Genomic DNA, 27229 nt, shown 5'->3' with positions numbered 1-27229 from the left:
GTTTTATTGAAGGGTGCAATAGTGAGGAAACACCGTATCTCAACATGGTGCATCAATTCATGTTTCAAACATGGGGAAGAAATGCATGATACCTGAAGACTGGTAGCTTTCTGTTTGGCATAATGTAGTCAGAAGAATATTTGAAAATGTGACAGCCAGGACCATCTGACAAGAACATGTTTCACTTGAAGCTAAACCATAAGACTTCAACCTTCAAAACAGATTATGAGAAGACTAATTTTGCTAGAATGCATAGGATGATTTTAATACCCTGCATGAACGTGTGAGATGACAACAGATTTGTGTAATCTGTCGTCACTGTAGTCAGTGTATGAACTCCGACCTTGTCGAGCTCTCCTCTATCATATGTGCTAAACCCTTCAGTTCCTATCAAAGACACTTCCAAATACAGCATACAGCTTTCTTATTTTCATGTTTTGGGGAGTTTTCTTCTCCATCATATGTCAGCCTCGCTGTCCACGTGAGGATGGTGAGTGTACCGGTCTGGTTGGTGACAATGCTGCTGCATTACTTGCCAACAGATAACGAGGAACAACAGCAAGTTGAGGCTTCTGGCAATATGTGCACAAACAAACCTCTCAACACACCATCTTAGCAAGGCTATTACTAAAAAGTATTGACCTCAAATCCTCAATATCATTTTTCAATTGTGCAGAATCATTTCAATGTAAACATTTACAACAGCAAACCTACTTGAAAGGCAACTAAAAGATATTTAGAAATTATCAAAGGGTAAACAGAGATTATGCGTAATAATTCTATGGCCTACTGACACACTAGTCCCCTCAAGCAATAAATCATCAACTGTCAGCATCCTTAAGTCAATGCTGGAATCATTGACCTTTCTGGAGCATTGCATTTGACAACCAATCACACAAAGTCATCACAAACACAGACCATCGGGGTACATCAGACATGAACCTCTGACCGCAGGTGATGTCCCATCTAAACACACCCAGTAATCTAATTACAATGCTTTCAACCTCTGATAATGGATGGCTCATGACATCCTTTCGATTTTATTGATAGACCAGAGGCTAACACTAGTTGTCACTGATCATAGCAACTTCCATATACATAGTATAAAAACAAGAAGACCAATTCCTGTAATCGCTGGAGACAGACAGTAAAAGCAAACTTATGTAGCCCTTCATGATCCCTGTTTCCTAAGCTTCGTTGTCAGTACACATCCTTCCTACATATTCTAAAAAAAGCAGATCTGTACCGACAGGAAGTGAAGTGAAGGTCATTTACAATGCAGCAGATCTGTACCAACAGGAAGTGAAGTGAAGGTCAGTTACAATGCAGCAGATCTGTACCGACAGGAAGTGAAGTGAAGGTCATTTACAATGCAGTCAGCAAAAGACAATAATCTGGATGGTCCAGTTCCCAATGACATTGCCTGGATTAACAATGTGTCATCGATACATACTACCTCATTTTATGTCTGTCTAATCATATCTAGGGGTGTCCACCAGTAATGGTCTGGAATGTGAGGTTCTAACAGGGTCTGAGTTACTGAGGTTTTTCTGTATTCTAGTTTCATCACAGGTGCTTGTAAATAATCCAGTCGGATTCACACAATCAGCAAGGTCACACTGTTACCGCTTGACTGTCTTCCGACCACTCTTACAACAAGCATTGGGTTCTGGGGACCTATTCTGTCCTGGAATCCCAAAGGAGTTTTGCCTGCAGAAAATACACAATGAAAAGGGATTTCTTGAATATTGTGTATTGTCCCACCTTATCAAGTAGGTGATAGCACTGTGCAGTTCCCTCAATCCGTTCCCGTGTGGCCTCCAGCTGACTGGTGAACTGCTGCAAGTGCTTCTTCAGCATCCGAGCCAGATCTTTGTAACCTGTCACCTCGTTACCTGTCTGTGTTAACATGCTAGCTTCCTCCAACATGTCATTGCCTTTCTCGATGTGTTTCTGCAAAAAAAGTGTCAATATATGATGAAAGACATTAACAGAGTAAATAAAGATGCTGATACTCATATAGTTTTATTTCTCACCAGCATCCGTTTCCATGGGAAATATCAAATGTGGAGACTGAAATAATGAATCAGTACTCTTCTATGGAATCAGGCGTTCTTCAGTAGGAGCTCTTATTTGTATAGTAGATCATTTCAGTAGAAGCACAATTCGTATTCTTGTTCTGGCTAATGAGCTAGCATAACCAATCAAAAAACCCAACACTGTGAATAACAGCAGTTTAGTTTACTCAAACAAAACATGCACTCAAAAGACACCCATTGTGGGACTAAACATTTTTGTCTTTACAAACTCTCCTGTTCAAATCAATCCAGCCTCAGTCAACACCAGCAATAGCATTAATCAAATTCCTATTTTCATTGATTATGTTGATTTCTCAATCAAACTAAAGTTCCATCCATCAAATATTTTGTCTGCAGTTGTTCCTCATCCCCAGAGCATTTGCTGTGAACAAGGAACTAGGCTGACTAGAATAAATCCAATAATCGGAAAGATCTACAAGAATAAACCAAAGGGAAATCTGGCAACATTTCTTTCCCGCTCACACCTTAAAGTGAAGTGAAGCCAACAGCATCCCACCACTTCCGCATCTACACAATGACCTACATTTGTTTTTTGTGTGTCTGGTTCTTAGTTGTCCTAAAGAAAACCAACTAGTTTATCTGTTTTAGAAGTTCTAGAGGAGGCCAGTGGTCTGCAGCCACCTGCAGTCATTCACTCTCAACCTAAATGTCAACTTTAGCCCCCTTGATTACATGGTTGCAGTCAACTGTGAATTTTTGGACTGTTATTGGCTTCGCAAGGCACGTATTTGACATCCTGTTTTGATAAACATCACCAAATATTGTGCTGGAAGATCTTTAGATCTGTAATTGTTCATTCTGAGAATTGTGTAATATTCTAGGGACAATATGTTAGGTGTTGCAACAGATGAGTGCAGTTCAACTGATACACCGTCCTTCATAATATTGTCATTATTTGCTTTTTATATGATTAAAAACACTGGTCAACAGTATATTTCAGTTTTTATAGCTTAATGGTTGGTAACATGATCAAATATTCATATTAATTCTGGACTCATTTTCATCTTTCCCATCAAACATTTATTTTTTATATGGTGATTATTGGGCCGTCATCATCATGTCATAAGGTCAACATAGTTGTTTTACATCCAAGACATACTGATATTTCACACTGTAATATATACATTATATTGTAAATTGAATGTTCGCCTGTTTAATTAAGATCACAGTACACTTCAAGGAGATCGAGATAATACATCTCATAGTGGAGTCAAAAGGTATGTGTCTAGGAAACTGACTTATGCGCACACACTGCCCTAGCTATGCTTATAATAACTAATCTTTCTCATACAATGTTAAAGATAAACAGCCAACAAGGGAACTTATGTTAACTGGGAGCCTGATTCGCTGGCAATATTTCAGTATCAACTTCCGCATCTGCTTGTATGGAGAATAGCCACCACAGAGACTGTCATGCTTGCTTTGGACATAGCACACCTTGGGGAATACATTCACAAGTCACCACTCCAGTAGCTACAGTCAACACACAGCAGGAAGTGAAATACTCACTGAAATCTAGTTACCGATACTTCAAAGCGTCTGCGATGACAATATGGCCACACATATTTACAATGGCACGTTCTGATTGGTTGATATTATCAGACAAACATAATATGTCAGACGCGCGGTGAGATTTGTGCTGTAAATATAATTCAAATTTTGACCCTAAGTGCGGTTCTGGGTGAAAACAGTGCACTGTATGCCTGTTCAGGTTCGGCCAAGGGAACACCTCAACTTGTGTCATGAAAATGAAATAAAAAATGTTGAAATATGAAAATGAAGGAAAACAATCTAAAGGCTCCCTTACAAAATTCCATTTTTGAGGAAAAACCCGTCCTCTCAGCATAATTGAAATGGATGAAATATTTTCTGGCAGCAGGAGAGTTGACTCCAACAACTGGAGGCTGATAACTCTCGATGGTGGAAACTTGCATCACAATTTCACCATGTTCTATATCATTTGATGATTGTGTGTAACTGTTTATCTGCTTTCTATCACTTGTTTTAGCTTATCATTACACACTGTATGTAGGCTCAACATTACACACTATATCTAGGTCTGACATTACACACGATACGTAGGCTTGACATTACACACGATATGTAGGCTTGACATTACATACGATATGTAGGCTCGACATTACACACTATATGTAGGCTCGACATTACACACTATATGTAGGCTCGACATGACACACTATATGTAGGCTCAACATTACACACTATATGTAGGCTCGACATTACACACTATATGTAGGCTTGACATTACACACTATATGTAGGCTTGACATTACACACTATTTGTAGGCTTGACATTACACACTGTATGTAGGCTTGATATTACACACAATATGTAGGCTCGACATCACACACTATATGTAGGCTTGACATTACACACTATATGTAGGCTTGACATTACACACTATATGCAGGCTTGACATGACACACTATATGAAGGGTTGACATTACACACTATATGTAGGCTTGACATGACACACAATATGTAGGCTTGACATGACACACTATATGTAGGCTTGACATTACACACTATATGTAGGCTTGACATTACACACAATATGTAGGCTTGACATTACACACTATATGCAGGCTTGACATTACACACTATATGTAGGCTCAACATTACACAATGTATGTAGGCTTGACATTACACACTAAATGTAGGCTTGACCTTCCACACTGTATGTAGGCTTAACATCACACACTATATGTAGGCTCGACATTACACACTATATGTAGGCTCGACATTACACACTATATGTAGGCTTGACATTACACACTATATGTAGGCTCAACATTACACAATGTATGTAGGCTTGACATTCCACACTGTATGTAGGCTTGACATTCCACACTGTATGTAGGCTTAACATAACACTGTATGTAGGCTCGACATTACACACTATATGTAGGCTCAACGTTACACAATGTATGTAGGGTCGACATTACACACTGTATGTAGGCTTAACATAACACTGTATGTAGGCTCGACATTCCACACTGTATGTAGGCTCGACATTACACACTATATGTAGGCTCAACATTACACAATGTATGTAGGCTTGACATTACACAATGTATGTAGCCTTGACATTCCACTCTGTATGTAGGCTTAACATAACACTGTATGTAGGCTCGACATTACACACTATATGTAGGCTCAACATTACACAATGTATGTAGGCTTGACATTCCACACTGTATGTAGGCTTGACATTCCACACTGTATGTAGGCTTAACATAACACTGTATGTAGGCTTGACATTCCACACTGTAGTGAGTGAGTGAGTATGGTTTTACGCCGCTTTTAGCAATATTCCAGCAATATCACGGCGGGGGACACCAGAAATGGGCTTCACACATTGTACCCATGTCGGGAATCGAACCCGGGTCTTCGGCGTGACGAGCGAACGCTTTAACCACTAGGCTACCCGACCGCCCTCCACACTGTATGTAGCCTTGACATTCCACACTGTATGTAGGCTTAACATAACACTGTATGTAGGCTCAACATTACACACTATATGTAGGCTCAACGTTACACAATGTATGTAGGCTTGACATTCCACACTGTATGTAGGCTTGACATTCCACACTGTATGTAGGCTCGACATTACACACTATATGTAGGCTCAACATTACACAATGTATGTAGGCTTGACATTCCACACTGTATGTAGCCTTGACATTCCACACTGTATGTAGGCTTAACATAACACTGTATGTAGGCTCGACATTCCACACTGTATGTAGGCTCGACATTACACACTATATGTAGGCTCAACATTACACAATGTATGTAGGCTTGACATTCCACACTGTATGTAGCCTTGACATTCCACACTGTATGTAGGCTTAACATAACACTGTATGTAGGCTCGACATTACACACTATATGTAGGCTCAACATTACACAATGTATGTAGGCTTGACATTCCACACTGTATGTAGGCTTGACATTCCACACTGTATGTAGGCTTAACATAACACTGTATGTAGGCTCGACATTACACACTTAATGTAGGCTCAACATTACACACTATATGGAGGCTCGACATTACACACTATATGTAGGCTTGACATGACACACTATATGTAGGCTTGACATTACACACTATATGTAGGCTTGACATTACACACTATATGCAGGCTTGACATTACACACTATATGTAGGCTTGACATTATACACGATATGTAGGCTTGACATTACACACTATATGTAGGCTCAACATTACACAATGTATGTAGGCTTGACATTACACACTAAATGTAGGCTTGACATTACACACTGTATGTAGGCTTAACATCACACACTATATGTAGGCTCGACATTACACACTATATGTAGGCTCGACATTACACACTATATGTAGGCTCGACATGACACACTATATGTAGGCTCAACATTACACAATGTATGTAGGCTTGACATTCCACACTGTATGTAGGCTTGACATTCCACACTGTATGTAGGCTTAACATAACACTGTATGTAGGCTCGACATTACACACTATATGTAGGCTCAACATTACACAATGTATGTAGGCTTGACATTACACACTGTATGTAGGCTTAACATAACACTGTATGTAGGCTCAACATTCCACACTGTATGTAGGCTCGACATTACACACTATATGTAGGCTCAACATTACACACTGTATGTAGGCTTGACATTACACACTGTATGTAGGCTTGACATTACACACTGTATGTAGGCTTGACATGACACACTGTATGTAGGCTTGACATTACACACTATATGTAGGCTTGACAATACACACTATATGTAGGCTTGACATTACACACTATATGTAGGCTTAACATTACACACTGTATGTAGGCTCGACATGACACACTATATGTAGGCTTGACATTACACACTGTATGTAGGCTCGACATTACACACTGTATGTAGGCTCAACATTACACACTGTATGTAGGCTCGACATTACACACTATATGTAGGCTCGACATGACACACTATATGTAGGCTTAACATTACACACTGTATGTAGGCTTGACATTACACACTGTATGTAGGCTCGACATGACACACTGTATGTAGGCTTAACATAAGACTGTATGCAGGCTTACCATAACACTGTATATAGGCTTGACATTACACACTGCATATGCTTAACACTACACTCTATGTAGGCTTAAAGAAAGTAATACTTAAAGACATGTAAAACTCTCTAAAATAGCAGCAAACATCATATTATCTTAGCAAATAAGAGAAATATCTTCTGTAAAACAATATTATGCTCTGAAATACAAAAACATTCCATTGTCTTGTGTATAAGGATGACTAGAGGGTGGGTTTTTCACCCAGGACATCTCAGGGCATTTCTTGTGTCAATCAGTATAACACTGTTTATGAGGGCATTCACATTTTATCAAACACTGGCAAGTTGAAGGTCGTGTGTGGGATGATCTCTGCAACTTTACAAGCCATAGCGCTGGCGCACTGGGAACTGTCAAAAGCTGTGTGTGAAGGCTACCTGAATATCAGTCTTATACAGTAATATAGGAAAGACTATCCACTGGGGATGGCTATCTATGCACATCTATAATTGTTAACTAAATATCGATCAAATATCCATAAATATCAGAGCAGTAACACTGAGCAAATACGAAAAAAAAATCCAAAAGAAATCAACTTTTTTCACCCCACTGGTGAGTGGTGGCACATATATGTATGGATTACTTTGTGGACATATAAGATACATTGTATATCAAAAACAGCTGCTTTCCATCTTCGGCAATTGACATGAATGACAGTAATAAGTCTGTTTTCATTATCTAAGCTTGATTTGATCACAATAGTTCATGTAAGATATCATCGATGACTCAATTTTCATATCGATAATCTTTAATATTTCTTCACATCAATGATAATTTTGACTATCAATGTTTTTAGCCAGCCCTACTAGCCACACATACAAACACAATTGTCAAGGTCAGGTTACAACAAATAACATTCTAGACAGCAAATGATCCCCATTCGCCAAATAACAAATTAGTGAATTTGTAAATTCACTGCTCACAATTTCAGGACCAAAGAGGAAAAAGAAGATTGATGTATTTAATGCCATCAACAGCCATGATGATGTCTGTTTTGTAGAATTCTAGGAGGGATCAGTTAGTCAGGACAAGAACAGTGGCAATGGGTACTCACAACTCTTCTAACCCCAGCCACATCCCCATATTGCTCCATCCATATTCAGCACCATACCGCACCTGCAAATCTCCAGTACCATCCTGCACTGACCAGGTCAATACAGCTCATATCAAACGTTCAGACAGGCAGGTATATGGCTGCCGTTGTAGCCACCATCACTGTTGCTATGATACGCAATTCATCACCACTGCTCCATTCATTAAAGTGACAAACTAGTGTTTTTCCCAGCCTAGAAATCCAATAATGTAATCAAAATGCTTTTGATCAGTGCTGACTGTCAGTATGATTAGGGATGTCTTGTGAATTACTGTTAGGGAACAATGTATTATTAAATAGTCAGTCAGTTACCAGCACGGATAATTTATTTTACATCTCTTGTAAGATGCAAGATTTTTCAGTTTGTCGACTTACACACTGGAAATACTCTGAGCTGTGTTCTCCTAATGGCAACTATTTAAATCCATCTCAACAAATGTTTGCAATCTTCTGACACATTCATTTTTGATAGATAAATACATTAATGATGTTGGAAAATTGATATCTAAAAATCCTACAGGACACAGCAAGTTGAATGTGTTCAATATTCTTGCTGAAAACATGTCCAGCTTGTGAATTACTTTGCAAGAAACTAACATAAACATTACCGCCTACATGGGACTTGTTTTATGGAAAGAACATATGCTGAGTTGGCTATCAAGGTAATATTTCTATCATGGGATAACATTTATACTAAGTTATCTTATAATAATTAGATCTACATCAAGTGCTTTTATGAGTTATCATGATGTATAAATATTACACCATGATAACTCATAAAAGCACTTGATGTAGATCTAATTATTATAAGATAACTTAGTATAAATGTTATCCCATGATAACTTCCCCTCCGTCTGAAAAAGTTTGGACCCCAAACGTGTAAAATAAAAATAATTAAGGCTTAGATGGACAATGTATAAATATTACACCATGATAACTCATAAAAGCACTTGATGTAGATCTAATTATTATAAGATGGGATAACATTTATACTAAGTTATCTTATAATAATTAGATCTACATCAAGTGCTTTTATGAGTTATCATGGTGTAATATTTATACATCATTTCATATAATTATAGTTTAGCAAGTAATAATTATCATTAGGTAAAATGATGTATAAATATTACACCATGATAACTCATAAAAGCACTTGATGTAGATCTAATTATTATAAGATAACTTAGTATAAATGTTATCCCATGATATTTCCACCAAAGTGACCTTCTGTTCTTATATCTAGCAGATACAAACTAGCTTGAGCTTTTGCCAGACATTAAATTTGTTCCTGGGGAAAAACTGTGTACAAGCAACATTCCACCATTTGTATTTGGATATTCATAATTTAATAATTTTAAGTGATAAATAGTCAAAGGAGCACAAAGAATGAATATTTATAAACGATATGAATATTTTTCATATTTTTTTCAGTTTAACACAATTCCCACAAACCATCTGGGACATTGTCTGGAACTCCAACAAAAATCAGAAGATGGTTACATACCATGGCAGAGAAATAGAACTTCTCGAAGTCTTTCTGCTGTATCCGGGCTGCCTTCAGGTTGTCTGCTGTGCAGGCATGCCTCTGTATGTTATTACTGCCATCATTACTGGTCCACGAGATCAACTGCAATGAATAATAAATCAAATCACTCTTCTACATCAAAATAACTCATAAACTCATTGCAAAAAAAATTGCAACCACTTCAAAAGGAGATGTGAGCACCGCACACAGCAGATATGTATTGTTATTGAATAACTGATATACAACCTGGAATAAGTTGTCTGTTGTGTTTTGAAACACTTGAAGTAGAATTGTTCTACCATGAAGCTCCAGCAGATATAATCTGATTTTCTTTATGTCATTAGCAGTAACCATACTGCGACTTCTTTTTACACTTCTCATATCCGAGACGCCTTGAATAAGACACTTTCATTATTCAGTTTCAAAATCAAACTCAGCAATCCCCATGGAAACAAACAACCCAAAAGGATTTCAAAAGTTTCCAGTTCCAGGCACTGAAGGTGTTGCTATGCAACCAGACAATGTTAAACACTGAAATACAATTATGTTCCTCAGTACCAGATGTTGTCTCAGAATGGGAGTCAAGTCCTCATCCAATCAAAACTTGCTTTCAAACTGTGAATCCAATGAGAAGTCATCTTTCAAATTCAGAGATATCTATGAATGTAAAGCACTATCTTGTCAGGGTTCAAGTCATCACTTAGCCCTTTAAACTATGACCAACTAGCTGACACACAAACTATGTCAGAACACAACTTTATTCCCTCTCAGACAGCAATCTGGAGGCACATTGAATATGTACCAGAATATACGTACAGACATAAATAAATATGAATATACATACAGATTTAAACAAGAAAGAAGTGAGCAAAGTTCACATACCCCCGTTATCCCTGCTGGTCAACAACAAATAGTAAATAGTTTGTTAATTAATTAAATATACCTGTTGCTTTAAGTCAGAGGAACTGCCCTTTCCTTTGTAACCCCATGAGGATGCATTATGTTTGAAATGAACACATGTTTTTGCAAATATATTTCAATCTAGTGTGGGATAATCAATGCTTAGCACAACATACATTCTTGGAATCCTTTGATACTGGAAATTAACTACAAAGCATGACGCATACTTATTATACATTAAATGAAAAAGAGCAAAAGAGAAAACTTTCAGAATCTTATAAAAGATTTAAAAAGATCATAGTGGTTAATCAACTATTTAATCAAGTTTGCTGAAGCTCGGATACATAATACTGTAAACATGGATCGTACAAAAACTCTACCCAAAATTTATGTTTCACCATGATTCCATGGAAACGGCAAAAATAAAAAAATTCAGAATCTTCAAACTAGCAAAAGGCACAAGTACTCATTGTGGTAAATGGGTGTAGCACGTTTGGTGAAGCTAGGGTGCAATGTTAAAAAGTTATGGGCAGTACAAAAGCTTGGATGGAAGGACAGACAGACGGAACGCTATATACCCCTGATTTACTTCGTAAACGGGGGTATAATAAAAATGAATATACATACAGATTTAAATAAACATGATGTGTGTGTGTGTGTGTGTGCATATAATACCACATGTAAACGTGCTAAGAATTTAAAAAACAAAATGTTGCAAATTGACAGATCAAATAATTTGCTTGTGAAAGTGTTAAGCATGCAGACAAAAGGCTGACAGGAGTGTGGAAGCCCGGGTACAGGTACAGTGAGGGAGAGTTGTGTTGATGCATGTGTACATGGAGATAACAAGCTTTACATCTGGACCATCCTCAACTCCTCAGGTCCGCCATGGAGGGAGGAATGGGTAAAAGGCAAGGGCCAGCCACAGTGTATGGCTACATCACGTGAAGATGAAGATAAATTCCTTACAACCAATGCAGTAGGCACACATGTCTACATCTGTACAATGACAAGTTACAGCTTCATTCTGTATTTCTAGGGGTTACATAACTGTGGGGCTACATAACACCTGACAACAGATCTTAAAGCAGCAAGACAGAGCAATGATCATAACTGAATACACCATAATAAAATCTGATAAAAATCTGAGCAGGTTATGATTTATTATTTATAAAAAGAACGCATTCCAAATATGTATTATTTGAGTACTTACTGAAGTGTTCTTTTTACAGCAAAATGGGAGGAGAGATCCTTTCAAAGAACGTCTACCTTTCATGACTGGTGACATTATGAAATTGTTGGCTAGTGTACTACTACAGCCGTGGTACAACCTGATCAATATTAATGTATCACTTCCAGTGAATGAACTCTGCAGATCGGATTAGATTGCAACAATAACAAGCCCTGTCCTACTGGTCGGCCAACTGTAATCATCAGTGAATGACATGTCCCTCCGTTTAGCACCATTTTACCACACTTTGCAACAACTACCATAATGACTCAGTAATTTGAAGACAATTTCAAATTCAAATATGTTCGGGTTACACTGATTGGATTAAATGTGGCGTGATTAAGCCTACGTGTATTTGACCAGGCCAGTGAGACATGAATATTGATAACAAATCTCAAAGTACTTCCTTCAATTCATCCGGTTTTCAAAATAAAAATCATTAGCTTAAAAACAGACTTACAACAGGCTCACCTACAAATGTGAAAATAACTGAATCAGTTCTGTTCCAAACACAGCAACATGTTTCTATAACTGCTGACTTGCATATGTATGTAGTTGTTGCAGGCAAGATCTGAATCTCACTCATCACACATGTCACAATGACCTAACACAAAGCTAAACTTTAAGGTCAAGTTCAATTTCAAACCTGGCAATCCAAACACAGAATAACATCCCAGCTGCAACACCATCCCAAGATGAACACTGTAACCTCTCCAAGCAAACCTACCAGACACTTACAGTTAAATGTGTACAGGTGTGACAAGTGGCTCAGCTGCAAGGTAATGGAGCCAGTCAGCCAGAGCCCCTCCAAGATGTGGGGTAGGTGTGAAGTCAGCCACATGCCTGCAGCGTGAGGCAAACACCGGGACAAGGACATGCAGTGTATACAGTCACCCAGGTAAGTAGGCACTGGTGTAGACACTACAGGAGTACAGTCACCCAGGTAAGTAGGCACTGGTGTAGACACTACAGGAGTACAGACACCAGTTAAGTAGGCACTGGTGTAGACACTACAGGAGTACAGACACCAGTTAAGTAGGCACTGGTGTAGACACTACAGGAGTACAGTCACCCAGCTAAGTAGGCACTGGTGTAGACACTACAGGAGTACAGTCACCAGGAAAGTAGGCACTGGTGTAGACACTACAGGAGTACAGTCACCCAGCTAAGTAGGCACTGGTGTAGACACTACAGGAGTACAGACACCAGGTAAGTAGGCACTGGTGTAGACACTACAGGAGTACAGTCACCCAGCTAAGTAGGCACTGGTGTAGACACTACAGGAGTACAGACACCAGGTAAGTAGGCACTGGTGTAGACACTACAGGAGTACAGTCACCCAGGTAAGTAGGCACTGGTGTAGACACTACAGGAGTGCAGACACCAGGTAAGTAGGCACTGGTGTAGACACTACAGGAGTACAGTCACCCAGGTAAGTAGGCACTGGTGTAGACACTACAGGAGTACAGACACCCAGGTAAGTAGGCACTGGTGTAGACACTACAGGAGTACAGACACCAGGTAAGTAGGCACTGGTGTAGACACTACAGGAGTACAGTCACCCAGGTAAGTAGGCACTGGTGTAGACACTACAGGAGTACAGTCACCCAGGTAAGTAGGCACTGGTGTAGACACTACAGGAGTACAGTCACCAAGGTAAGTAGGCACTGGTGTAGACACTACAGGAGTACAGTCACCCAGGTAAGTAGGCACTGGTGTAGACACTACAGGAGTACAGTCACCAGTTAAGTAGGCACTGGTGTAGACACTACAGGAGTACAGTCACCCAGGTAAGTAGGCACTGGTGCAGACACTACAGGAGTACAGACAACAGGAAAGTAGGCACTGGTGCAGACAGTACAGGAGTACAGTCACCCAGGTAAGTAGGCACTGGTGTAGACACTACAGGAGTACAGACACCAGGTAAGTAGGCACTGGTGTAGACACTACAGGAGTACAGACACCAGGTAACACAGGTGCTTATCACCCATGGGACACAGCCCATCACAGGAAGGAAGGTCAATTTGCCCTGGTTCAGATGCAGGTCAAGAATAGCTGTACAGATGTCACCTCGTCATAAAAATATGAGTTCAGTTTATAATCCTCTCATAATGCCTAACAATTAAAACCATCCCAGTACGCCATGAACCAGATTTTGAACATAAATGTTTTACCGGGTTTCTCTTGAAATAAGATACCCCATTTCTGGGCAAATCTGTTGCCAGTGTGTGATGTACCTGGACATGAATCTATCTTAAAGATACACAAACAATATGTCTGTCAAAAACAATATTTTTGTAAGCGGTTTAAAGGGCTATGGTGAGTATGAGTTTAGAGCTATTCAGACTGGTTGCTACTACTGGACACCACAGAATGTGTGACAATGACATGATTACAATCACACTGACAACACAGATAAGGAGGCATCTCGTCCCTAACACTTGACTCACAATAACCAGACTCACTCCATATCTAGGCATAGCTAGCCAGGGGCAGTTCAGGAAGCTGTTGTTGAAGTACTGAGGACTGACTGACGACTGACCAGGACCAGACAATATGTCCCCTTGTGTAACAAGTTGAAGTCTTGATAACAATGTGGATGCTAAAGAAGACTATATTAAGTCAGGTTACAGGGCTGAAGTCAACAAGTCAAGGCGACATCAAAAAGAGACCTACGTATCTGGAAACAGATACGGCTGCTGACAAAATAAGACAGTCACTACAAAAGGACTACCTAGCGATGCACACATATTACAGTTCCAGTAATGTTGGGGTACTGACCAAGCAGGTCACTGCCCTGATCAGCTCTATCTAGCAAGGAAACTGCCCTTATCTGGTATGTTTAATGGTAAGTTGTCAGGATCAGACAGTATGTCATCATGATGTTCTCCATTCAAAACAGGACTTACCTTCATCTCAACTGTTGGTGTTGTTGGGAGCATGGGAGTGTTGCAGCACAGGACAACTTGTCCAGCTCCCTTCAATGCATGGAGCCTATTTACAATGTATGGTTACTTTGGTTTCCTCTATAAGAAACTGTGGAACAAGGAGAAGCTACCATTGATGAGTTAAGTTTGAAGTGTGTGTCTGATGAGTGTGAAGCATCGGTGTGCTTGATGAGCTACAGATGTATCCCGTCCAGTATGGATACAGAATGATGGTGAGAGAGTCTCACTGACATCATGAGATGAAACTGTAAGCTAGGTGCTTCAAGAGAAATGCTCCAAGTTGTGAAAGTGACACAGACACATCCACCAACACCAACAGACAATCAATGGGAATGTTGGAGGCTTGTTCAGGTCCACCTTCACATATCCACAAACTTATCCAGCACAGAAAAACTTCATTCCCTACAGATAGCATTTACAATGACCATCACAGCATTAGAGAACCACAGTCAATTGGCCAGCCAAAACAGACAGTGAAGAGGTCTGTACCATTTATCAGGACCAAGACACTGTACAGCAATAAGACAAGCCACATCTCTTTCTCATATGAATGAAACATATGAAGCACTGAGCATCACCATCACAGATCGCTAAAGAGACACCCAGAACCCTCCCAACACAAACTGATCTCCGAATACTTGGACCGACAGTATATACAAGAAATCCATTACTGACGATGGACCCCTGTAAACTCTTCTATTCTGATAAAACCTTAACTACATAGATAGTGTTTTATACACTGACTACAGGTTTAGCTTAACTGTAATCTCTTCTACACGTGCCTAATTGCCATATCTTAGAATTCTATCATATTTGTGTATTCTTTCAAGACTGAGTTGGATAAGTGAGTGGCAAGGCCCTGATAAGAGATGTCAGCTGGGGTATCAAGTTAGTCAGGAGGGAGCGCCCAGCTGGCAGAGGGATTACACACAGGATCTCACTCAAAGATAGTGGTTATTAATCATATCATCAAGAATATAACATCAACCATTAACTGATGCTGAGGCTGCCATGTTTGATGTGGTCCACCTTGCAAGAACATCAAAGTAATAACGAGGAATTATGTGTGAGTGAGTGATGCTAGGAGCTGTAGAACAACCAAACAGAATTTTACACATATTATCATACAGATCATGTTTGTGTTGGAATCAAGGATACTGCCAATGTTAATCTCCTCCTTGAAATGATTTGCACCACTGAGTGCCTGAGTTGACTGGGTCCTGCCACTTGACCTCATCAACATGCCAGTCCTGCTGAGGGCTGTACTGGGTAAACTCTACTCCTGCTAACACCTCGGAGCTAACCTAACTCTACCTTAACACTACCTCTGTCGTTACAAAGCTGTAGGAATGCTTACGCTGCATCTCAACTCACTCAGAATGCTTACCTGTTATTCAATTTCCTGGTTACCTGTCATCCTCTCAATATTTCCACACACCGCCCTATGAACCTGCTTCAGGCTTCATTTCCACACAAATTGTCATACCAATAATAGCACCTCATCAAACTGAATCTTATAAGTCAAGTCAGTAATATCATATCTAGTCTTGTTATCACCCCTCACAACCACCTACTTGTTGCCTACATGGAATACAACCAGTGTTCATCCTCCCTCACAATCACCTACTTGATGCCTACATGGAATACAACCAGTGTTCATCCACCCTCACAATCACCTTCTAGATGCCTACATGTAATACAACCAGTGTTCATCCTCCCTCACAACCACCTACTTGTTGCCTACATGTAATACAACCAGTGTTCATCCTCCCTCACAACCACCTACTTGATGCCTACATGGAATACAACCAGTGTTCATCCACCCTCACAATCACCTACTTGATGCCTACATGTAATACAACCGGTGTTCATCCTCCCTCACAACCACCTACTTGTTGCCTACATGGAATACAACCAGTGTTCATCCACCCTCACAACCACCTACTTGTTGCCTACATGCAATACAACCAGTGTTCATCCACCCTCACAATCACCTACTTGATGCCTACATGTAATACAACCAGTGTTCATCCTCCCTCACAATCACCTACTTGATGCCTACATGTAATACAACCGGTGTTCATCCTCCCTCACAATCACCTTCTTGATGCCTACATGGAATACAACCGGTGTTCATCCTCCCTCACAATCACCTTCTAGATGCCTACATGTAATACAACCAGTGTTCATCCTCCCTCACAACCACCTACTTGATGCCTACATGTAATACAACCAGTGTTCATCCTCCCTCACAATCACCTTCTTGATGCCTACATGTAATACAACTGGTGTTCATTCTCCCTCACAACCACCTACTTGATGTCTACATGCAATACAACCGGTGTTCATCCCCCCTCACAATCACCTACTTGATGCCTACATGGAATACAACCTGTGTTAATTCCCCCTCTACTGCCATCTTCTTGATGCCTACATGTAATACAACCGGTGTTTGTCCTCCCTCACAACCACCTTCTTGATGCCTACATGTAATACAACGGGTGTTTGTCCCCCCTCACAATCACCTACTTGATGCCTACATGGAATACAACCGGTGTTAATTCCCCCTCTACTGCCACCTTCTTGATGCCTACATGTAATACAACCAGTGTTTGTTCTCCCTCACAACCACCTTCTTGATGCCTACATGTAATACAACGGGTGTTTGTCCTCCCCCACAACCACCTTCTTGATGCCTACATGTAATACAACCGGTGTTTGTCCTCCCTCACAACCACCTTCTTGATGCCTACATGTAATACAACTGGTGTTCATCCTCCCTCACAACCACCTACTTGATGCCTACATGGAATACAACCGGTGTTAATTCCCCCTCTACTGCCACCTTCTTGATGCCTACATGTAATACAACCGGTGTTTGTCCTCCCTCACAACCACCTTCTTGATGCCTACATGTAATACAACCGGTGTTTGTCCTCCCTCACAACCACCTTCTTGATGCCTACATGTAATACAACCGGTGTTTGTCCCCCTCTAATTGCCACACTGCATCTTCCATCTTTTCCAGCTACAGCTAGCAGCCTGCCAACAACTGCAAGTTAATCAATCATGTCTTATCACGCCACCTCCTTGATTCTAATTTACAGATCCTGAGATGAAAGAGTAATGGAGAGTGAATAGTGTCACATCATTGTAATTAAGGGTTCAATCAGTCGGAGTGATCCCTCTCAGTGTCGGTCACCAGGGGGAGCCAGTGACACATACTCCACATAGAATTCGGCCAGACCTATTTCAGTCTGCTTCATCTACCCTGACTGAGATCATCCCCAGGCCAAGTGTCCATGTTGGTCTGTGACAAGGCAAGATGTCTGTCAGGAACACTACATCATGAAATGAGCTTTTACAAATTGACTTATCAAGAATTACCGGAGTTCTTTCTGTTCACCGATGAGATGGTTTTGATATTCTAAATTTAAAATATCATAGTAACTACTTTAAATCCTTCTAGATATATCTATAAAATAAGTAATTCTTTCTCAAACTGAACATGCATATTATCAAGAGGTACATCTAGGGTACATACTTTCTTCCAGTACCACTGATATTAATTATCAAGACTTAGAGGTACATGTCAGGTACATACTAGCTGCCAGAACCATTGATGCCAATTGTCAAGAGGTACATGTATGGGACAAACTTGCTGCCAGTACCACTGGTATCAATTATCAAGAGGTATATTCAGGTACATACTAGCTGGCAGTACCATTGAATCCAATTATCAAGAGGTACATGTATGGCACATACTTGCTGCCAGTACCATTAACATCAATTGTCAAGAGGTACATATATGGTACATACTTGCTGCCAGTACCATTGGTATCAATTATCAAGAGGTACATGTATGGTACACACTTGCTGCCAGTACCATTGACATCAATTGACATGAGGTACATGTATGGTACATACTTGCTGCCAGTACCATTGGTATCAATTATCAAGAGGTACATGTATGGTACATACTTGCTGCCAGTACCATTGACATCAATTATCAAGAGGTACATGTATGGTACATACTTGCTGCCAGTACCATTGACATCAATTATCAAGAGGTACATGTATGGTACATACTTGCTGCCAGTACCATTGGTATCAATTATCAAGAGGTACATGTATGGTACATACTTGCTGCCAGTACCATTGACATCAATTATCAAGAGGTACATGTATGGTACATACTTGCTGCCAGTACCATTGGTATCAATTATCAAGAGGTACATGTATGGTACATACTTGCTGCCAGTACCATTGACATCAATTATCAAGAGGTACATGTATGGTACATACTTGCTGCCAGTACCATTGACATCAATTATCAAGAGGTACATGTCAGGTACATACTTGCTGCCAGTACCATTGACATCAATTATCAAGAGGTACATGTCAGGTACATACTTATCAGATACAGACAGTTACCATACATCCCATCTTGGGTCTGCTGTTGTCACAGCAACATGTACATGTATTTACTTCTTCCAAGGAACGGTTCAGGTTCTTGTTACTAAGTGTTTGCTGTAAGGGGACTGTATTATGCACACAGTCAGTTATTCTCAAGACGTCACACCATGTTATGTTTCTAATCCCCCCAAACAGAGCAGTCAGGCAAACAAAATAAATTTAAACTAGTTTCGTCTTCCTCAGTGTATCTATAAAAAAAATGAAATACTTATATAAGTGTTTGTCTCTTGTACAAAGTATTTTTCCAACAAAGCACATCACAAAAAGGTGTGGGTCAAGAAAATATTGTTATTCTTTTAATGGCACGGCAGATTCTACAACAAACAACCAAAAGAAAAACAGAAACTATCATATGTCAAGAAGATGAAATAAGATTCTTAACGATGTTGATAGAATCCGAAATGAGGGTCTCAAATGAGTCATATCACATTTTTATCTGTTTGCAAAATGATATGATGTATAATATTTCAAATTATTGCACATGATGATTTCAATTGATGATAAAAACTACATGTAACTTTAGAAAAATAGTTCGGCCTTGACTTTAAGAGGCTGATGATAAAGAAAACATATCATTATGATACTGAGAAAAAGAATAACAAAGGAATCATTTGACCACGCAACACATCTGCAACACAAGGGCTGTCAAAGTAGAGACAAGATTATCAGCAATGATAATCAAATAGTCAGGAACAGATGACTGAATTTCACCTCTGCACAATATACATGTCATGTTTCTGTACAAAACTACTTTGATTAATTGATTACCAGTTGCAGTAGAGAACAATTAAGAAAAGGACAGCACAATCTATCCATCTGCACGACATGATCTGGTGATAAAGTCTCTATTTCTGAATGCTTCCTCCGTTAATAATCGCCTTGCTCCACATAATCGTCCAATTTCCTTTGCTTGACAAATATGCACAGCTCTACCAAAAATAACTGGGAGAAAGATTGAGGAAGACAAGAAAGTGCTATGGAGTGAATATGAAGATTTATCACAGGCTTGCCCATTAAATCATTCAATAATGCATTTCTCGCTTGTCTGACATCCATCATGGTGGTCAGACAGACACCGTATCCTGCCAAACTGGAGTGAACATTTCCAAAATAAAACCCAATTCTCCCAAATTGAATTATAAAAACCACATATTACACAAAGAAGGGTTAGCATTGGCAGTTGGTCAAATCACCTGAACACTAATATAAAGTATATTGAAAGAGGCCAAACTTAAACACTGAGAAAATCTTTGAGCCTGCACATTATTGGCAGATGAAAATGAACTATTATGAAGTTCAATAGGGTTATATTTGTACAGCCTTTCTAAATTGAGGAGATATTTGAAGGGATTTACTTTCTGTTTGTATTTCCAATCATTCCAATCCTCGCTTAGGCCTACTGATCAGCTTCATGATTAGGTTTTACGTGTACTACAACAGTGCTGTCTGAATATAGCTATAGCTGCTCTGGGCTTCCTTCTGCTGAAGAACAAGGGTCTTACAAACTCCAAACACTGGTGGTGGGAATTGGATAAAATGTGAAGATTGATAATTGGTACAAAAAAGATATTGATGATCAATCAAATAGTGATCATGAAAGTGGAGATAAAAATCATCCACTTAGAAAATCCTCTCTGTGTGATACTTTATGTAAAGACCCAAAATAATAAGATAACATTTTGTAACTTATATTTACTTTACTCAGCAACACAAACATATCTACAAGGATACTGAAACAGCAACAGGCCTTGAAACCTTCTCCACTATCAGAAGCTTGTTATAATCAATCTCATTAATAACAAAGACATAAAAAGACAAATATAATTGGCAAATAATTGATCAGAAACAACTCAACTAATCAGTAAATATCAATTGAAGAATTATATTTGTAATCTTCATAAGAAATAACAAGAATAGCAAAGTAGGTCAGGTAACAGCATACTATCAAAAGGCAGTGTAAGACATGGTTTTGAGAGGCCACACTTGTAGGGAGTGAGTGTTACCCAGGGCACACTACAGCTCACAGATCCTGTGGTTGATAGCGTGAGCATCTTGGCCCTTGGCTCTCCTAGACAGCATAGTGTACAAGCTCAAGCACTAGTGTATTGTGTCCAAAGTCTTGAGTCCCTCCTCATGGAGTAACACCCTGGTGTCACTGACAGCCGCCAACTGTGAAGTCACTACTCTGTACATGGCTCGGGTTCCACTAGTTCATCAGTGTCTGGTGTCTCACAACAGGTGAAGCTGAGCTTCCTTGATGACAGTAAACAATCCTTCTCTTCTACACTAGGGTTTGTTCCACCCTGAGTTTTGAGATGGAGAGTGTCTAATTCCCAGATCTTCCCTCTAAGCTCACATAATATGCGTAGCAAGGTGTGAAACACATCTTTCAAAATGTCAACCATGAAGGTTGAATGGAAAAAAACAGTACAGACTTAGAAGGAATACATCTATGAACAAGGGGAAAATGAAGCTCTTCATAATAGTGAAAATTTCTTTTGAGTGCAGAGAGTGTGCCCCTGTTCTACACAGTAGCCAGTGAGCGAGCAGTATTGCAGAGAGTGTGCCCCTGTTCTACACAGTAGCCAGTGAGCGAGCAGTATTGCAGAGAGTGTGCCCCTGTTCTACACAGTAGCCAGTGAGCGAGCAGTATTACAGAGAGTGTGCCCCTGTTCCACACAGTAGCCAGTGAGCGAGCAGTATTGCAGAGAGTGTGCCCCTGTTCTACACAGTAGCCAGTGAGCGAGCAGTATTGCAGAGAGTGTGCCCCTGTTCTACACAGTAGCCAGTGAGCGAGCAGTATTGCAGAGAGTGTGCCCCTGTTCTACACAGTAGCCAGTGAGCGAGCAGTATTGCAGAGAGTGTGCCCCTGTTCTACACAGTAGCCAGTGAGCGAGCAGTATTGCAGAGAGTGTGCCCCTGTTCTACACAGTAGCCAGTGAGCGAGCAGTATTGCAGAGAGTGTGCCCCTGTTCCACACAGTAGCCAGTGAGCGATCAGTATTGCAGAGAGTGTGCCCCTGTTCTACACAGTAGCCAGTGAGCGAGCAGTATTACAGAGAGTGTGCCCCTGTTCCACACAGTAGCCAGTGAGCGAGCAGTATTGCAGAGAGTGTGCCCCTGTTCTACACAGTAGCCAGTGAGCGAGCAGTATTACAGCACTAGCCATGAGGTCTGTCACAGCAAGCCTGGAACAGGCAAACCAGCTTCAGCAAGATCCACGCCAGCTGGCGAGGAATACCACAGTCATTGTCAGGTCAGTCAGGGTCAGTGGCTGTTCCATGCAGTATCACTACCCAGCAGGCCATCCCCCTTTTAGTCACCTCAACGGGCATCATGTAATGGCCACAATGGATATGAGGCTTAATGAAAACTAAAATAGTATTTAGCTCTTTCTCAGCTTTTTATTTCCAGTGACAAGGAATTTCACATGATGTCTCCTGGTTCCCAAAACATATTGTGATGTTTTAAGCTGATGTTTTTCCAGACAGAATATAACCCTAGAATATTACAAGAGAATGCAGTGACATGACAGGGTATACCAAACACCCAAAGGTAACATTTATTTCTGACGCAAAGGGCAAATGGTTAAGTTTGCACCCTGATAATGGACACAAAATCAAGTGCATAGATGGTGTAAACAATTAAATCATTAAAAAAAGAATCCTGGAGTGATTAACTTACCTTGGTGCACTCTTCCTCAAACTCGCGGAGTTGCAGACACTGCTCCAGCTTGTTGAGTCTTGTCTCGGCCATCTTGACTAGTTTCATCATGGTGTCCTGCAGTTGGCGGAACAGGGTGTTGATGGTCTCCATTGCACATCTGCAATTCAGAAAGGAGATATTATTCTTTATTAAACTTGATATGAGCGGCAGAGTTCTGACTGAAGCAATCCACAGATTGGATTTGGCCCCTAACTCAATGAAAACTTCTGCCACATTTTTATATGAAACTCAAAAATGATCCACTCCAGACAGAGACCATATAATAGATTAATTATATAGTCTCTGACTGCAGAGTACAAAACATGTTGGATTAGCACATGGGAACATCCATATCGCTCGCCTTTGACAAAATGAAGGTATTTTATGAACACTTCAGCTAGATTCTCAAAAGCATTTTATGTACTCTTCCCTGAATATCACAAATTCCAACAACATTTGACAGAAGAGTTCAAGCTGAAATTTCTTGTCACAAACCTGTGACAAATTCATAACCACATACATCATGAGATAGAATTATCAGTCATATCCGTTATAGTGAGATCGACTACTGTGTAAGTAACACATGTTTGATCCATGTTTTCCATGATTAATCGGTTTCGGCTTCCAATCAAGAAATCAATACTGAATTACGTGATCCTTTTCAAATCATATGGTCATTTTGATGAATTGATAGCAGATAATATGCTGAAGTAAAGTGTCTAAAGTGAGATAATGTCTAAGCTAGCAGCTACATTGCCTAGTTCTTGATTCATGCTGTCTGTCAGCTAACTACATTAAAAGACTATTTTACAGTTTGGTGATTTATCCACAGTTGTCTGAAGTAAACCAGCAGGGACTGGCTATTCCAGTTAATGATTGACTGTTAATCAATCTACAAAAGCTTTTATATACCAAAGATCAATTCTAAAATCTGAACCAGTTGCCAACACAAGTGTCCTGAGGGAAGTCTCCTTACTTGTAATCATCTGAGTGAGCAGACAAGGACGCGTTGCGGCGGAGAGAGCTCATGGTGGTCTCGCCATCATGCTGGAGGACCACAAGCCGGGGATCATCGAAGGCCTTCTTCACCAGGTGTTCGTGCTGCTCAATCAACTGACTAGTTTCATGTGTGGTGCGTGGCAGTTTCTCCAATGACGAGAGGTCCTGCATTACTTGGACTAGATACTTGGCCACCTCACGGCAATCTGCCAGAAATGGTTCTAATTTCTGGAAAGAAAAGAAGCAATTTGAAAAAAAAATGAAACATGAAGCTTTAATGAAAAAGAATCTATGGATGTCAACTTCTTTATAATGAGGAACACAATGTTTAAGAGTATATGCTTACTCCTTCATCACCAAAAATTCTCTTCCTTATGTGTATCACTTTTAAATGCCTTTCAAAGATTTGATGAAGGTTTTGTTCAATTTTAACCAAATTTTAGAGTGTAACAAATTAAATACTATCTTTGATAACTCAGGAGAGTCAATATAATATTCTACAATTCTACAATTCATATTTGGGCAATTCTACAATTCATATTTGGGCAATTCTACAATTAATGTTTGGGCAATTCTACAATTCATATTTGGGCAATTCTACAATTCATATTTGGGCAATTCTACAATTCATATTTGGGCAATTCTACAATTCATATTTAGGCAATTCTACAATTCATGTCTGGGCAATTCTACAATTCATATTTGGGCAATTCTACAATTCATGTTTGGGCAATTCTACAATTCATATTTGGGCAATTCTACAATTCATATTTGGGCAATTCTACAATTCATGTTTGGGCAATTCTACAATTCATATTTGGGCAATTCTACAATTCATATTTGGGCAATTCTACAATTCATATTTGGGCAATTCTACAATGCATGTTTGGGCAATTCTACAATGCATGTTTGGGCAATTCTACAATTCATATTTGGGCAATTCTACAATTCAAATTTAGGCAATTCTACAATTCATGTTTGGGCAATTCTACAATTCATATTTGGGCAATTCTACAATCCATATTAAGGCAATTCTACAATTCATATTTGGGCAATTCTACAATTCATATTTGGGCAATTCTACAATTCATGTTTGGGCAATTCTACAATTCATATTTGGGCAATTCTACAATTCATATTTGGGCAATTCTACAATTCATGTTTGGGCAATTCTACAATACATATTTGGGCAATTCTACAATTCATATTTGGGCAATTCTACAATTCATATTTGGGCAATTCTACAATGCATGTTTGGGCAATTCTACAATGCATGTTTGGGCAATTCTACAATTCATATTTGGGCAATTCTACAATTCAAATTTAGGCAATTCTACAATTCATGTTTGGGCAATTCTACAATTCATATTTGGGCAATTCTACAATCCATATTAAGGCAATTCTACAATTCATATTTGGGCAATTCTACAATTCATATTTGGGCAATTCTACAATTCATGTTTGGGCAATTCTACAATTCATATTTGGGCAATTCTACAATTCATATTTGGGCAATTCTACAATTCATATTTGGGCAATTCTACAATTCATATTTAGGCAATTCTACAATTCATATTTGGGCAATTCTACAATTCATATTTAGGCAATTCTACAATTCATATTTAGGCAATTCTACAATTCATATTTGGGCAATTCTACAATTCATATTTGGGCAATTCTACAATGCATGTTTGGGCAACTCTACAATTCATATTTGGGCAATTCTACAATTCATATTTAGGCATTTCTTCAATTCATGTTTGGGCAATTCTACAATTCATATTTGGGCAATTCTACAATTCATATTTGAGCAATTCTACAATTCATATTTAGGCAATTCTACAATTCATATTTGGGCAATTCTACAATTCATATTTAGGCAATTCTACAATTCATATTTGGGCAATTCTACAATTCATATTTGGGCAATTCTACAATTCATATTTGGGCAATTCTACATTCTAGTTTTCTAATTCTACCAGCCAATAATTCTCATAACACAGTGATTAATATACATGTGGCTTGAGAGAATTTCAACTATTGCTTGCCTGCATTGGTAGAGTGACGTAATGATGCTATGATTATTGTTGATTGGATAGCATGAATTTCAACATTTGAAATCATGATGCACTCTTATCCAAAATGAATTTAATTCCAATCTATTATTAACACAGGTACTTAAAAGATAGCACAGGTTTACAATGGGATAAATAAATGACATATCATACCATTCTGAATCGGACCCACTCGTCGTGGCTGTAGTTAAAGTTTCCATCGAGGGCAAATGGAAGCTGGTTAAGGGCAACGAAACGATGAATCAAATCTTGTGACAGAATGAGATCAAGCTGAAACAGATATGTTAACAACATCAGGTATACTGTAAGATCATACACTCGTACTACCTTGGAACAATTCCAGCGGGTCAAGTAACAATCACTTTGACAAAAGTACAATATTTTACTTGAAAGTTTGAGTGAATGGGTTTAAAACAGCTTTTGAACATTATTTTAATTACACCTTCATATGGCAGGAAAACCACAAGTTATGCAGGTAAGACATTTACCACTTTGGTAAAACCCTACATAGTTTGATGTGTAACTACAACTGTGGGTACACTGTATACAATAGAAGCTGATCACCCATCGATAGGCCTGCCATACTGTCACCACTAGAGGCAAGTGTTGCATGGTGGACAGGTCTTTAGAGGAATACCATCGATAGGCCTGCCATACTGTCGCCACTAGAGGCAAGTGTTGCATGGTGGACAGGTCTTTAGAGGAATCCCATCGATAGGCCTGCCAAACTGTCACCACTAGAGGCAAGTGTTGCATGGTGGACAGGTCTTTAGAGGAATACAATCGATAGGCCTGCCAAACTGTCACCACTAGAGGCAAGTGTTGCATTGTGGTCAGGTCTTTAGAGGAATCCCATCGATAGGCCTGCCATACTGTCGCCACTAGAGGCAAGTGTTGCATGGTGGACAGGTCTTTAGAGGAATACCATCGATAGGCCTGCCATACTGTCGCCACTAGAGGCAAGTGTTGCATGGTGGTCAGGTCTTTAGAGGAATCCCATCGATAGGCCTGCCATACTGTCGCCACTAGAGG

The 27229-nt window shown here is 39.6% G+C and overlaps 1 protein-coding gene across 5 annotated transcripts in view; it reads right to left on the bottom strand.

Annotated features, from left to right (window-relative positions):
• Nucleotides 1-27229, bottom strand: part of LOC124119209 (puratrophin-1-like) — a 248489-nt gene that overhangs the window by 62564 nt on the left and 158696 nt on the right. For all 5 annotated transcript variants that reach the window (XM_048398816.1, XM_048398817.1, XM_048398818.1 and 2 more), the window contains 5 exons: nt 26351-26467; nt 24100-24350; nt 23103-23241; nt 9844-9966; nt 1765-1953 (listed from right to left, as the gene is read on the bottom strand). In XM_048398816.1, the coding sequence (XP_048254773.1) occupies nt 1765-1953; nt 9844-9966; nt 23103-23241; nt 24100-24350; nt 26351-26467 (819 nt within the window). The remainder of the gene's footprint in view (nt 1-1764; nt 1954-9843; nt 9967-23102; nt 23242-24099; nt 24351-26350; nt 26468-27229) is intronic.

This window comes from Haliotis rufescens, unplaced genomic scaffold (assembly GCF_023055435.1).
Source record: "Haliotis rufescens isolate VD_foot unplaced genomic scaffold, xgHalRufe1.0.p SCAF_19, whole genome shotgun sequence".
NCBI classification, from domain to species: Eukaryota; Metazoa; Mollusca; class Gastropoda; order Lepetellida; family Haliotidae; genus Haliotis; species Haliotis rufescens.
The sequence above is the reverse complement of the archived record's forward strand: the minus strand, read 5'-3'. Positions and strand labels throughout refer to the sequence as shown.